Source organism: Mastigoproctus giganteus, chromosome 13, assembly GCF_048544385.1.
Source record: "Mastigoproctus giganteus isolate SK-2022 chromosome 13, ASM4854438v1, whole genome shotgun sequence".
Taxonomy (NCBI): domain Eukaryota; kingdom Metazoa; phylum Arthropoda; class Arachnida; order Uropygi; family Thelyphonidae; genus Mastigoproctus; species Mastigoproctus giganteus.
The window spans coordinates 36,429,875-36,442,755 of NC_143587.1; the positions used below are offsets into that span (position 1 = coordinate 36,429,875).

Sequence of the window (12,881 nt, forward strand, 5' to 3'; positions counted from 1 at the left end):
GGAGTGAATATACTGTTTGAATGCTGAAAGATTTGCTGACCCCATAACTGTAGGAATTTCCAGGATACAATATCAGGACATGGTTCTAGCAAGATGGGGCGACTTGTCACACATCGAATGCAACGTTATCAGTCGTTTGCAAACTGTTTCCAGAAAAATTCATTTTGTGTAGAGGTGACATCAAGAAGTCCTGATTTATCCCCAGTTGATTTTTTTTTTGTGGAGATATCTCAAGACCATGTTTACTCCAATAATCCAACAAAAAGAGAGCATTAAAAGAAAATATCTGCAACAAAATCACAAGTATTCCACAGGCAATGTGTGGGCAAGTCTTAGAAAATTTGAGGGTTAGGTTTGAAGAGTGCCATACGTGACGGACATCATCTCGATGATCTGATTTTTAGAAAATAATTTTCTATTAAGTGTAGAATATCTTTCATAAATAAATTGTTTTTTAAAATACACATTTTTTTCAAAAGTGCAATTGATTATGGGACACCCTGTATTTAAGAAGCCAGTTTTCAGTTATGAAAATTATACAAAGCTATACAAGGCAGCCATATTTATATCTACAATTTTGTTTTTTAGTGGTTTTATGATCTTATGTAACATACAAGGCTATTCAAAACTTTTGTAGCAAACTTTGAATATGTCAGGAAATACCATATAAAGTTCTTACAAAGTTGGCTTCAAAAACACCACATTGATGAGCATTGGCATATGCAAACGATGCCAAGAGAGCAAGCTTTACGCAGCATCAGCCGAAAAAAAAAGCCCCAATTTCACCTCTCCATTTGTTCCAAATACCTGTCCAGCTCAGCCTTATATTTATTTAGGCAATCAACTTCTGCTACAAAAGATGGAAGTCTGTTCCACCAATCAATTACCTGCTGGCTAAAGGCAAACTTCCGCACATCTATCCAACAACTGTCTTTCCTCAATTTGAATTTATGTCCTCTTAGGTGATTATTCTGAGCAAGAGACAGAATAGAATGCATTGAGCAAGCTCAAACCATTCAAGACTTTATACACCTCAATCAGATCACCTCGCAGGTGCCTAGTCGCCAAACACTGTAATCTTCAAAACTTAAGCCTTTCTTCGTAAGAGCAACCCTTTGTTCCATTCACTAATCTTGTTGCCCTTCTCTGTACTCGTTCCAACAGCTCTATATCCTTCTTAAAATGAGGCCTCCAGACCTGTATACAGAACTCAAGGTGTGGCCTGACAATTGCCTTATACAAGGGGATAATCACCTCCTTATCCCTGCTAGAAAAATTCCTGTATATCATTGACAAGACACCACGAGCAACTCTTGCAGACCATCTGCACTGCTCATAAAACTTCATATCTGCCTGGAAAATTACCCCCAGGTCCTTTTCATTCTCTACCACTGTCAGTAGTACCACAGAGTCAATACATTACTCTCGGGTTACTGCTTCCCATATGTAGTACTTCACATTTGTCAATGTTAAACTTCATTTGCAACCTTCCATCTCACCTGCTCAAGTTTTCTAGATCCTGTTGAAGCAGCACACTGTCATTAACAACTCTGCCAACCTTCGTATCATCTGCAAACTTGGACATTAAACCTGATATACAATCATCAATATCATTTATAAATACAGAAAACAACAATGGAGCCAACACTGAATCCTGAGGGACTCCACTAATAACATTAGTCCACGAAGAGCAGTGTCCATTGATTACCACTCTGTCTTCTTCCACTCAACCAACCCTTTATCCCTAGCAGCAATTTGCCTCCGATGCCGCACTGCTCCAATCTGTGCAACAGTATCAAAAGCCTTTCTAAGATACAAATATATGATATCAAAGTTATTCCCTGCATCCAGTTCCTTTGTGACCACATCATAGTATCCAATCAAATTGGTCAGTCTTGTCTAGATGATCCTGTAGTGCTTCTTTAACCAGTGCCTCCATTAATTTCTCTGGAACAGAAGTTAAACTAACAGGGTCTATAATTACTTGTGTCGCCCTTTCATCCTCCTTTGTGAATTGGGGTTACATTTGCACATCTCCAGTCTATGGGTACCTCCCCTGAGTCCAAAGAAGCTCTCATAATTATGGCTAAGGGTTTGCTTACTTCCTTCGCTGCCTCCTCTAATATAACTGGATAGATCCCATCCACCCCAGGTGTATTTCTTATGTTTATCTTCAACAATTTCTCCTTCATTTTCCTCTCAGTTATTACAAAATTATCTAGCTCACTGCCAGAGTTTAGTTCACCTCTGGCATTCCCCTACCTGAATAACTCCTCATGTATGAATGTAGATGCAAAATACTCATGTTTGCTAGCCACCTGAGCAGGATCATCAACAGTTGAACCATCGATATCCAGTGGACCAATCTGATTCATCCCCTTCCTTTCTAGAGTTTACATAGATAAAGAACACTCTTTGCTGTTTTTCTTTGCATCCTTTGCCAAAGATTTCTCATAATCTGCCTTTGCTTGCCTAACCTCCTTTGTGACTTGGTTACAGACCAGCTTATATCTATCGTAGGCTTCCATGTCACCCATTAATTTATATGTATCCCATGCACTTTTCTTCTCTGCCACATGTCACATTAGTTCATCTGACATCCATTTAGGTCTAAACCTTGAACAATATTCTTTATTTGGTACGAAAAGCCTAGTAGCTTCCAAGATTATTTCTTTGAATGCTTCCCATTTTGAATTTACTGTTGGTCCCACTGTATAGAATTTAAATACCGTCTCCGACCTCTGTAGTCTCCTTTATGAAAGCAAAAACCCTTCCCTTCACCGCTGATGGTAGATACCTCTGAGTAAATCCCACTTCAGCACACTGTGATCACTGCCACCTAGTGGCTCCTTTATCTGTAGATTCTTAATGTATGAAGAATCACTACTGATAATCAGATCAAGAGTATTACTCCCTCTAGTTGCCTCCCGAACATGCTGATGTAGAAAACAATCATCCAATAAATCCACAACGCCTTGCTAGTGTGCGAGTGACCAACCCACAAATTCCAGTCAATATCCTCCGGGAAATTAAAATCCTCCATTATAAGACTCTCTGATTTACTGACCCACTCTATTTTCCTATACAGTTTTTTATTATACTCATCAGAGTCATTAGGCCTTCACTCTCAATTTTGATTTCCCAGTGCTTATGTCACACCAAACTGACTCGACACTGCACTGTCCAGCAATGTTGACTGCCTTGGATTTTATGTATTTAGCTAACCCCTCCTCCCTTTCTATCCTTCCTGTACACATTGTACTCCACAAAATTCCAGTTCTGCATTCCTTATATCTGTGTGGCACCACGTCTCTGATATCCCAACAATATCAGCCTTTGATGTTTTGACCATCACCTCAAAAGTGATTCATCATCGCTGTGCAGAGGTGAATCATTCTCACCTCCGCACAGCGGCTACTGTTATCTATTCGTTCGTGTATCCTCCAGTCTAGCATTATTCCGAGCTACCTAACACTGCCTCGATAGCATCAGCAAATCTCGATAAGCCTCGATAGCACCCTTTCTATTTAAGTGTATCCCATCCCTGTAGAATCAGTTTCTCCTGTTAACAAGCACAGACCAGGCTTAGAAAAATTCTACCCCTTGAGCCTTGCACAATCTCTCCAGGGCCAAATTGCAGACACTTTCAAATTCAACCCTAATTCATGGCTTTTTTTCAAAAGTGACCTGCACTTGTTTAGTAATTCTGCCGGTCTCCTACTCTTAATACCATTAGTACCAACGTGTACAACAATATTACCTCTTTTGTGCCCTTAAAAGATGATATCTGCTCTACATCAGCAACCTTTGCCCCTGGCAGACATACCCTGGTCCTGTTCCACTTATCCTTTTTACACAATATGTTCCTCGTTTCCCTGACAATAGAGTCACCGAAAACTACTAGTTCCTGTGGGACCAGCACGTTCGCCTTGGGGGTTGCCGCTGTGTTGTGTGATGATGAAGTGCAAGCTCTGGCATTGATGCGGGAAGCTGAGAGCTTGATGGGCCACTGAATTTAGATCCTTCGAGGGCATCCACCCTGTCCTTCAAGCTCTCATACAGGCCATTAACAACCCTGAGTTGTCGCCTGATTTCCTCATACTTTTTACGTCGCGCACACACAAAGGTATTCCACTTGGCAATATCATGTCCTGTCCTGTATCTGATTTCTCCACAAACATCAAGCAAACAGTGCATTTTAAAATGCTGTGATTCAGAGGGCAACTGCCCCCCCTCAGTTCTCCTCTGAGCCACAGCACTCACATTAGCTTGAGCCTTTTGATTTGCTGCTCTGGTCTGAGTCAGGATTTAGATATAATTTCAATAAAATTCAATTTTGGTACAAATTTATAACACAATGCAGTTATAACACTATATATATGTATTATTTAAAAAAAAAAATTTTTTTTTCATTATCAAGTATTATCTCCGAGCTTCTTTATATAACTTCTGTATCAAGTTATGTATTAATAATGTTACGTTTGTAAAATCTAAGTCATTCTTTAGTTAAAGTACAATTTAATTGATAATGAAGTTTAACAAGATTAATGAATTTTACTGAATAATCAATAATACTATACGAAGCTAATGCTGTCTAGTATGGGATATAACGTATTGTATAACAATGGCGGCAAGTTACGAATGGTAAATCTACGGACACTAAGTATTAATTAATTTCCAAAATCTTATTTAAATTCAGAATAAACCAAGGATCTTGACTAGGTCTATTAGCTACTTATAGAAAATAATTGAATATAACAATTAAGTCAATAAAGCCACTCAATATAGCTAAAAACCTTGCGTTCGCTGGAGCTGCAAAACTTGTGAAACACGTGGATTGTATACCCTTACCGATTCTAAGCAATAACTTACAAAATCTCTATCGAAGTTAAAAATTAAACTAAGTATCATAACTAGGAATATAAAGCTACTCTAGAAAATAAATTAATATGCCAATTTAAGTCAATAAAACAGCAAAAGTTAAAAAAAAACTTTTATATTTCTAGAGCCTTAAAAACTTCGCCTGCACACGGCTACTCTCGTTCCCAATTCAGTTAAAGCTTTAGAAAATGTGATCATCTGAGCACCACTTATCAAATAAGCAGTGCTCACATCACCATTTATTTATTAACTCTTTTAATACAAAAATGCACAAGTACTCAAAATGTCTGGCTTCAGCCTAAATGGATACCTCGATGACAAACACTAGAAGAGAAAAAAGCCATCAGTTTGAAAGATTATCTTAAACACTTACTCCATAATAATAACAATAATAATAACAAATACCTTCTAGCATTTCTGCAAGATCATTAATAGCAGTAGGTTTGACACTCATTGCAGCACATTTTTCTAAAAGCTCTTCAGGAATAACATCTGCCTTTGGAGTGAGCATGCTTTTGTCCAACAGTAGTGATGACATATATGTCCTAGAAAACAAAAATTGAGGTGACATATTTCTTTCTTTTTTTACAAAAAAAAATTGTATTCAACTCTCCTTAAGATAAAGGGATTTCCAAAGTGTTAAGCACTAAAGTATCAATTCGCATACATATATTTATGTGCTACAAAAAAGAGATTAGTTTGATATTTTAATATTTGTGGTAAACACTGGGGAGGTGCTTTGGCATTAGTTGCATATGGCAGTCTTTCCCACCCATCTACAAATATTGTTTATATTTTTAGGGTTCTTTATCTTTAGAATAATCATCTCTCCTAACCCTTCTATTGAGTTCGCAATTTGGTTACACTTTATTGTGTTGGGTCAATACGACCCAAGCGTCTATGGGTTTTGTTTTATCGGCGTCAAATTACTATGGCAATAATGTGTTTAATAAATAATAAAAGAAATAAAAATATATGTAGCATTTATTGACCCAAAGTCTGTTTATATACGGCAGTAATTATTTTAATTACTGCCATTCATAAACAAACAGCATTATTTTAACAGTAATTGTTTTAGCAGTATTATTATTCTATCTAATTAATTTATTATTATTATTTAATTTTTCCCCCTTTATTTTATTTATTTATTTTTAGAAACGTAATAATATTTTGTCCATCAATTTTTTTTTTTCCATGGCCCCTTGGGGGGGGGGCAGGATTCGCTGGTCTCCAGTTTATTAAAGTCGGGATTTTAAACTGCTTGTACCCAGATTTGGGCTTCCTGGATACGGGAAGCTGGCATCCATTGCTATTACACTTTCTGCAGTGGATGCAGAATTCTTTAGCATTAGCATTAGTAGAGGCATTTGATGCAAGAAAGAAAGCTTATGCAGCATCAGCCAAAAAAAAAAAAAAACCACTTCCACTTCACTCCTCTGTTCGTTCAAAATACCTGTCCAGCTGAGCCTTAAACTTATTTAGGCTATCAACCTCCACCACAAGGGATGGAAGTCTGTTCCACCACAAGGGATGGAATTCTTTGTGGTATTCACCACTGTACGTGATTATAGGAGACTGCTGCACCCATAAGACTTGTGATTATTCCTACGGGTGCTTGAAATATTACATTTTGTTTAGTACACGTATAATTGGGCCCGCCTCCTTGTGGCGTGGACGGGTACTGGGAAGCAGCCAGAAACAGCTAAACACACACACACACACACACACACACACACACACACACAAACACACACACACACACACACACACACACACACACACACACACACACACACACACACACACACACACACACACACATTTCTGGCCATTGTACAGAATCTTGTATCTCATCACAGAGAACCATGGCGGAGATAAACTAACGTTTAGGGGTCGCCCTGCTTAAGACACAACACATGTCCACCAGTAATGGATAAACAATTGTTACATACATCTGAAAAACATAGTACAGTAAACCCCCGCTATTCGCGGGGTTACGTTCCTGAGAAATGCCGCGAATACCGAAAACACGAATACTGAGTTATGGCTCCCATAGTAAAAAAGTGGATCCGTTCCAAAGTATGAAATATATAAGAAAAACTAGTCTAAAATTGTCCATGTATGTATTATATGTACCTTCATAATATTGCTATGTACATAGACAGTACATAGTGAAATGCAAGCATATGGCATTGAAATGAAAATAAAAAACAATTTAATATTAAATGTAATATTTATTAGAAATTTCAAACAAATCTTTCAAACCAGTGTTTTGCTAGCTAAAAAACTTATCCCGCCAGTGCTATCATCAGTTTTGCTAAAGTGCTGATAAATGAGTTTTGCCTTTTCACGAATGATGAGTGAACTTAACGGAATTTTATTTTGAGTTCGGTCTTCTATCCACAGATTTAAAGCCTTTTCCATTTTTTCTAATTTAACATCACGAGTTACAGAGCAAATTTTTGAAGCAATTAGTGCATTTTCATGGACACTACGTCGGATTTCCCCCCCCCCCCCCCGATTTCTTGATTGATCGTACCGTTGACTCATTGATTTTATAATGTTTTGCCACTGAGGAGACACTTTCACCATTAGAAATTTTGTCTAATAACTCAATTTTATTCGCTAATGTCATCACCTTCTTTGATTCATAGCTAAAAATTTGCTATGAATAACAAGGGAAATGTGAAAAACATTTCCCTTGTTATTCATAGCAAATTTTTGTATGGGTTAGAAAGAACTTGTTCACAATAAAGTCACTTTCTTCCATTAACACACTAGAAAAAGTCTGTTTTACACTGCAAAACGGTAGATTTATCACTTTTGTAAGCACATCAATTTATAAATTGATAAATTTATTCAATTTATAAGCATATAAATTAAAAGCAAACGACGAAACCTTCCATGACAAGCGCATAACACATACTGAACAAGGATTAGTGAGAAACATCCACACTCATGATTTTGTCACCCCTCTCCCCCCACCCACTGAGCGCTGTTTTGATCAGGAAAGATAATTTTAGCCACGCCCATGTTTTTTTTATGGTGGAAAATGTTCACGGCACTTTAAAATTCACATTTTTTTAGGTTTAATTTTATATTAAATCAGCGACCGTGAATACGTGAAACCGCGAATAGCAGGAGTTTACTGTAGTTATATCATACATAAGATTTTTTTTACAGTAGTAATATACATGAGCTTTACATACGTATTTTGAGCAATTACAATATAGTATATTGGTTTTGTTGTCCTTTGAAGAGGGACAAAAATTACATCTTTTATGATTATTTGTGGTTGGCTGTTCCCTTGCTTTGGCAGTGCTGGTTAATGATCGTGCCCTTCTAACCATTTCAGCAACAGGAATACTTCAAAGGTGTTTTCTTTCTTGCAGTAAGGGAGCAATCAAGGAATTACCCAGTTCTTCAAGAAATAGTTGATGTTTTGTAAGTTTACCAGCATTCCAGGTTGGATTTATTTCGCACCACAGAACATAGGTGTTGTAAGCAGAAACATCCAGGATATTATAAAAGATAGACAATGGCCATCTTTTAGTTTGTCATCTGCATGTGTATGTTATAACTAACTTGTCTAAAGTATCTACAGCACCTTTGGTTTTACTGTAATCTAAAATCATAAGTGGCTTTTTATGATCTTTATTACACACACCCGAATCGTGGTGGAAGGTGCTCATGAGAGTCACATTTTTATTCCGTTTCGGAATATAAGAAACTACCATTATGTTATTGTGAAGTAAAACTTTGAAGAAAGGACTTCCTGTTGCAGACCAATTCGGTTGGCAGTTGAGGCTTGTTTTTTCGAATAGTGCCAAGCATGTTAATATTTCTTTTCAATAGCATTTGCCCCAGTTCATAAGATGTAAAAAAATTATTGCACATTACGTTTTTGCTCTTTTAGACCAAAGTAAGGTCTAGCACAACTCTTTTACCTTTGCCTTTTTCTGGAGGTTCACCGTTTATGCATATAACATGCAAGATACACTTGCATGTTATATGCATAAACGTTTACAGAATCACAAAGTCCAAATCTCGATTCCACATTTGGCTGGTTTGTTGGCTATATACTGCCTAAATGGGCAATGGCCTCTAAAATGTACCAGTTGCTCATCTACTGTTATATTTTTGTTAGCATTATAGACTGTAGGTAGAATTGCAACCCATTCATCTCACAAGTCCCATATGGCAGCTAATTTATCAGTCTGGAGCAGTTGTGATCGAATTCCTTTATCGTCAAAGCAAATTATTCACAAAATTACATGGAATCATTGCAGGGACATCGTTGCTCTGAATATAGGGCAGCTTACATTTCCATCCCATAGGCTGGAGGTTGCCTCCCCATGAGATTTATACACTCCAGCTAAAAGCAGTATGCCGAAATATGCTTCTAATTTAACTACTGTTAGTTCTTGCAACTGGTCACCATAAATTCTTTTTCCTTTTAAATTTGACATCTTCAAAATTAAGTTTACAATTTTCAGCATAAAAAATAAGCAGTAGGAGGATTTTATATCATATATTCTAGATGTAGTATACCTTGTTGGTCCAGAATTCAATGTAATATTTTCTGACAAAAATCTTCCTTGTTGATTAGGTGTGTTGCAGTTCCACACTATATTGCCATTTTTTGAGGTTACGTAATTAGCCACAACAACTGGGTCTGAAATCATAGGTTCTACTTCTTCATCATCCGACTCACTATGCACCTCTGCTTCAGACAAATGGTCCTCTACTTCAGAAGTATTATCATTACCATTAGATGCATACAGAAGATTCTCAATTTCACTGTCCATCAACAATCTCTTAGTACACAACAATTTCTTAGTCATCTTAGTCTTCAACAATTTCTTCCTACTGCTGTCTCTTAAAGTAGCACCAAGCTTGATGCTTATGAAGAAACTGACACAAGTGCACACCGGCAGATATATGCAAGAAGGCACCAACAAGCCCTCACCAGCGTCAACAGGCATCAACTTGTCGTTCACCGTGCGCACATAATGCACATGTTGAAACATGTTAAAGAAACATGGTAATGTAAGTTATTTCTATGAAAATAAAACAAAACTAATAAAATACAATCATTTATGATAATTCGCTTCTCATTCCTGATCGTCAGGTCATATTGACCTGAGCAAAATAAGTGTAACAATTACATTTATAAAAAAAACTAACTGTAAAATTTTTTTGTCAATCTAGGTACACCGTTATTAGGGTAAATTAGTAAAAGTCATAGAGTGGCATCAAAATATTTAAATAAATATAGGATTTATTGGCATTAAAAGAAGGCGACCAGGTCATATTGACCTGAACACAATAGGAAGGTTAAAATTATAACAACAAAGGTAATTAGTTAAGCAAGGTATTTTTTTATGTCTGGCAAGTAACTGGAATGTTCTTTTTTACTGAAGTTTGTTTCTAAGCCAAATATACATGTGGCATTTGGATTTCTGCTAACAATCTTAGTATACTTCACTGATAGACTGTCAATTCTCTCCCAATTAGGCTTACTGCTACCAGTAAACAAAATGATTTTTGTTTACTGATAGCAGTTTGTCCTAGTTTTAAAAAAAATATTTAAAAAAAAATAAAAATTAGCATTTTTGAGACAAAGATGCCTGTAAATGGATCCTAAGTTTTTATCTTTAACTCCTAAACTATTTCTAAACCTTTGTGCTACACATTGAGAAACACTGCTCTAGAGCAAACCAGGGTAAAAATTTACACTAGTAAGTTTTGAAGTTGCATAAAAAAAAAAGTAGTAGATCTGAAGGTCCTGACATGTATATCTCCTTTTAATAAATTTATAAAGTTATCACTTTTGTTGATAATAATTGTGTATTAATAACAAAACACAATGCAATTTAAAATAAAAAGTAACAAGTTTTGCTTACGTTAATTCCTGATCTTTGTCTTCAATTTTTGCAGCAATTAATCGGAGTAGTTTAGCCTTTTCTTCGCTGAAATATTTTTGATAAGCAAATGTAAAAATTCAAAATAGACTTTCACAGAAAATAATGTTATCAATGTATAAAAGTTTAAGTAATGATAATGAAATAATTACATTAATGGAGTTATTCTAATTAATAATTAAAACTACATAAATTTTATAAGCAGGGAGGCATTCCAACCAGTTTTTTTAAATATTAAAAATAAGATATGTATAACATACCTATACAATGAAGATGCTTCATGTGCTTCCATTGGGACCAACCTTGCAAAAATATCTGTCCCACAGACATCAGGATCAGCAGGACTAAAAGGTATACCTTTCACTAAAGATGCACCTTTTATTTCAAGGAGTGAATCTGCAGCAGGAACTTTGTCATGGTATACAAAATCATTTTCTTTTTTAGCAGCATTATGTCTAAAATATAAATAAGTGAAGTTTAAATGTGACTTTTTTTCCAAATTTATATATTTTTATTTGTATTTATCTGAAAAAAAAAAAAAAAAAAAAAAAAAGCTACATATCTCATGAACTAACTATGATCAAAGAACTGTAGTAGATGAGAGATGCAGAGGGGAAAAAAGGAATGAAAGGAAGGTTGTTGAAGACTACAGTACTCTAGAACCATAGGAAACTAGATTTTGAACAGGCTAAGAGTAGAAAACTTGCTTCTTGTACCAAGGGGTCCAGCATTCTGGTCTTTTTCCAAAGCTATTGGCAATAACTTTTGCCCATCTCTATTCCGACTTCTGTGGTTGGTTGGTTGATGTGTTGTTTAATGGCACAAGGGCTGCTAAGGCCATATTGTGCCTGATTCTATTTGATAGTGCAATTTACAGTTAAAATCTGTAAAATAATCCCGTCTGCTTTAAGAAATAAAAGAACTCAGCTAGATTTGCATTGTCTCCAATCAGATGGGGTAATTTCAAAGGTTCTTGCAGATATGAAAGCGATTTGAAAATTTTTTTTCGATAATTATTATAATGATTGCAATTTAGTAGAATATGCCTCACCGTAAGTGTAGTCTGACAATATGTACAAATAGGCGGATCTTCCCCCATGAGCGGATAAATATGGGTTAGATGCGTGTGCCCAATACGCGTCCTAGCCAGGATCACCTCCTCTTGCCTATTTGATCGCATACTTGATGGCCATAACTTAGGTTCCTGTTTAAATTGAAGCAGTTTATTTCCACACTGAGCCTGCCAGATTTGCAACCATTGCTCTTCACACACGTTTTTTATGACTGATTTGTAATCTACATATGGCACTTGGTAGTTAGGAGATCTTGCAGTGATTGGATGTTTAGCGGCTTGATCTGCATATTCATTTCCTTTGATGCCTACATGACCCGGTATCCAACAGAAACAGACTAATTGGTTTGCAGCTTGTAACGCAATTATCTGTGATCTAATTTGCTTCAAGATGGGGTGGAATGGTTTGGATGGATTTTTCAATGATTTTATTGCACTAAGAGAATCAGAGTAGACCATAATTTGCTTACTAGACAGATTAATAACGTGATCCAGAGCTATTTTAATCGCCCACAGTTCAGCAGAGTAGATGCTGCATTCCTTTGGAAGGGACACAGAAGTAGAAAAGATAGAAGAAACTGCTGCTGCGCCCACTGTCGTACTAGTTTTCGAGCCATCGGTATATATTTGAAGATACCGAGAATTTTCTGCTATATGTGCAGCATGGAGTTTCCTAATGGTAAGGTCTGCTGCTTGCTTTTTCCCCCATTGTTGGAATGAGAAGTCACAAATTGGTGTATAATCAGACCACGGAGGGTCGTGATTGCTCATTTCCTGAAAGATATTACCCATGTCTAGATTCCAACATTGTGTTAACTGTAGCAACCTTATCCCAATAGGCTTGTTTTCGTTAGGCTTGTTTTGATAAAATGTGGTCCACTGGGGCTCAAATAAATATGGCAAGATAGGATGAAAAGGAAGACTCCGTATTTTTGCTGCATAGTTCAGCATCAACATTTTCCTCCGAAGATGGAGTGGAGGTTCGTGTGCATCTATATATAGAC

At 36.5% G+C, this 12,881-nt stretch overlaps 1 protein-coding gene across 2 annotated transcripts in view; it reads right to left on the reverse strand.

Moving 5' to 3' along the window:
- mop (tyrosine-protein phosphatase non-receptor type protein myopic) overlaps positions 1 to 12,881 on the reverse strand; it is a 289,765-nt gene that overhangs the window by 150,627 nt on the left and 126,257 nt on the right. For both annotated transcript variants that reach the window (XM_090387729.1, XM_090387730.1), the window contains exons 9-11: positions 11,066 to 11,260; positions 10,788 to 10,853; positions 5,287 to 5,426 (exon numbers count right to left, since the gene is read on the reverse strand). In XM_090387729.1, the coding sequence (XP_090243855.1) occupies positions 5,287 to 5,426; positions 10,788 to 10,853; positions 11,066 to 11,260 (401 nt within the window). The remainder of the gene's footprint in view (positions 1 to 5,286; positions 5,427 to 10,787; positions 10,854 to 11,065; positions 11,261 to 12,881) is intronic.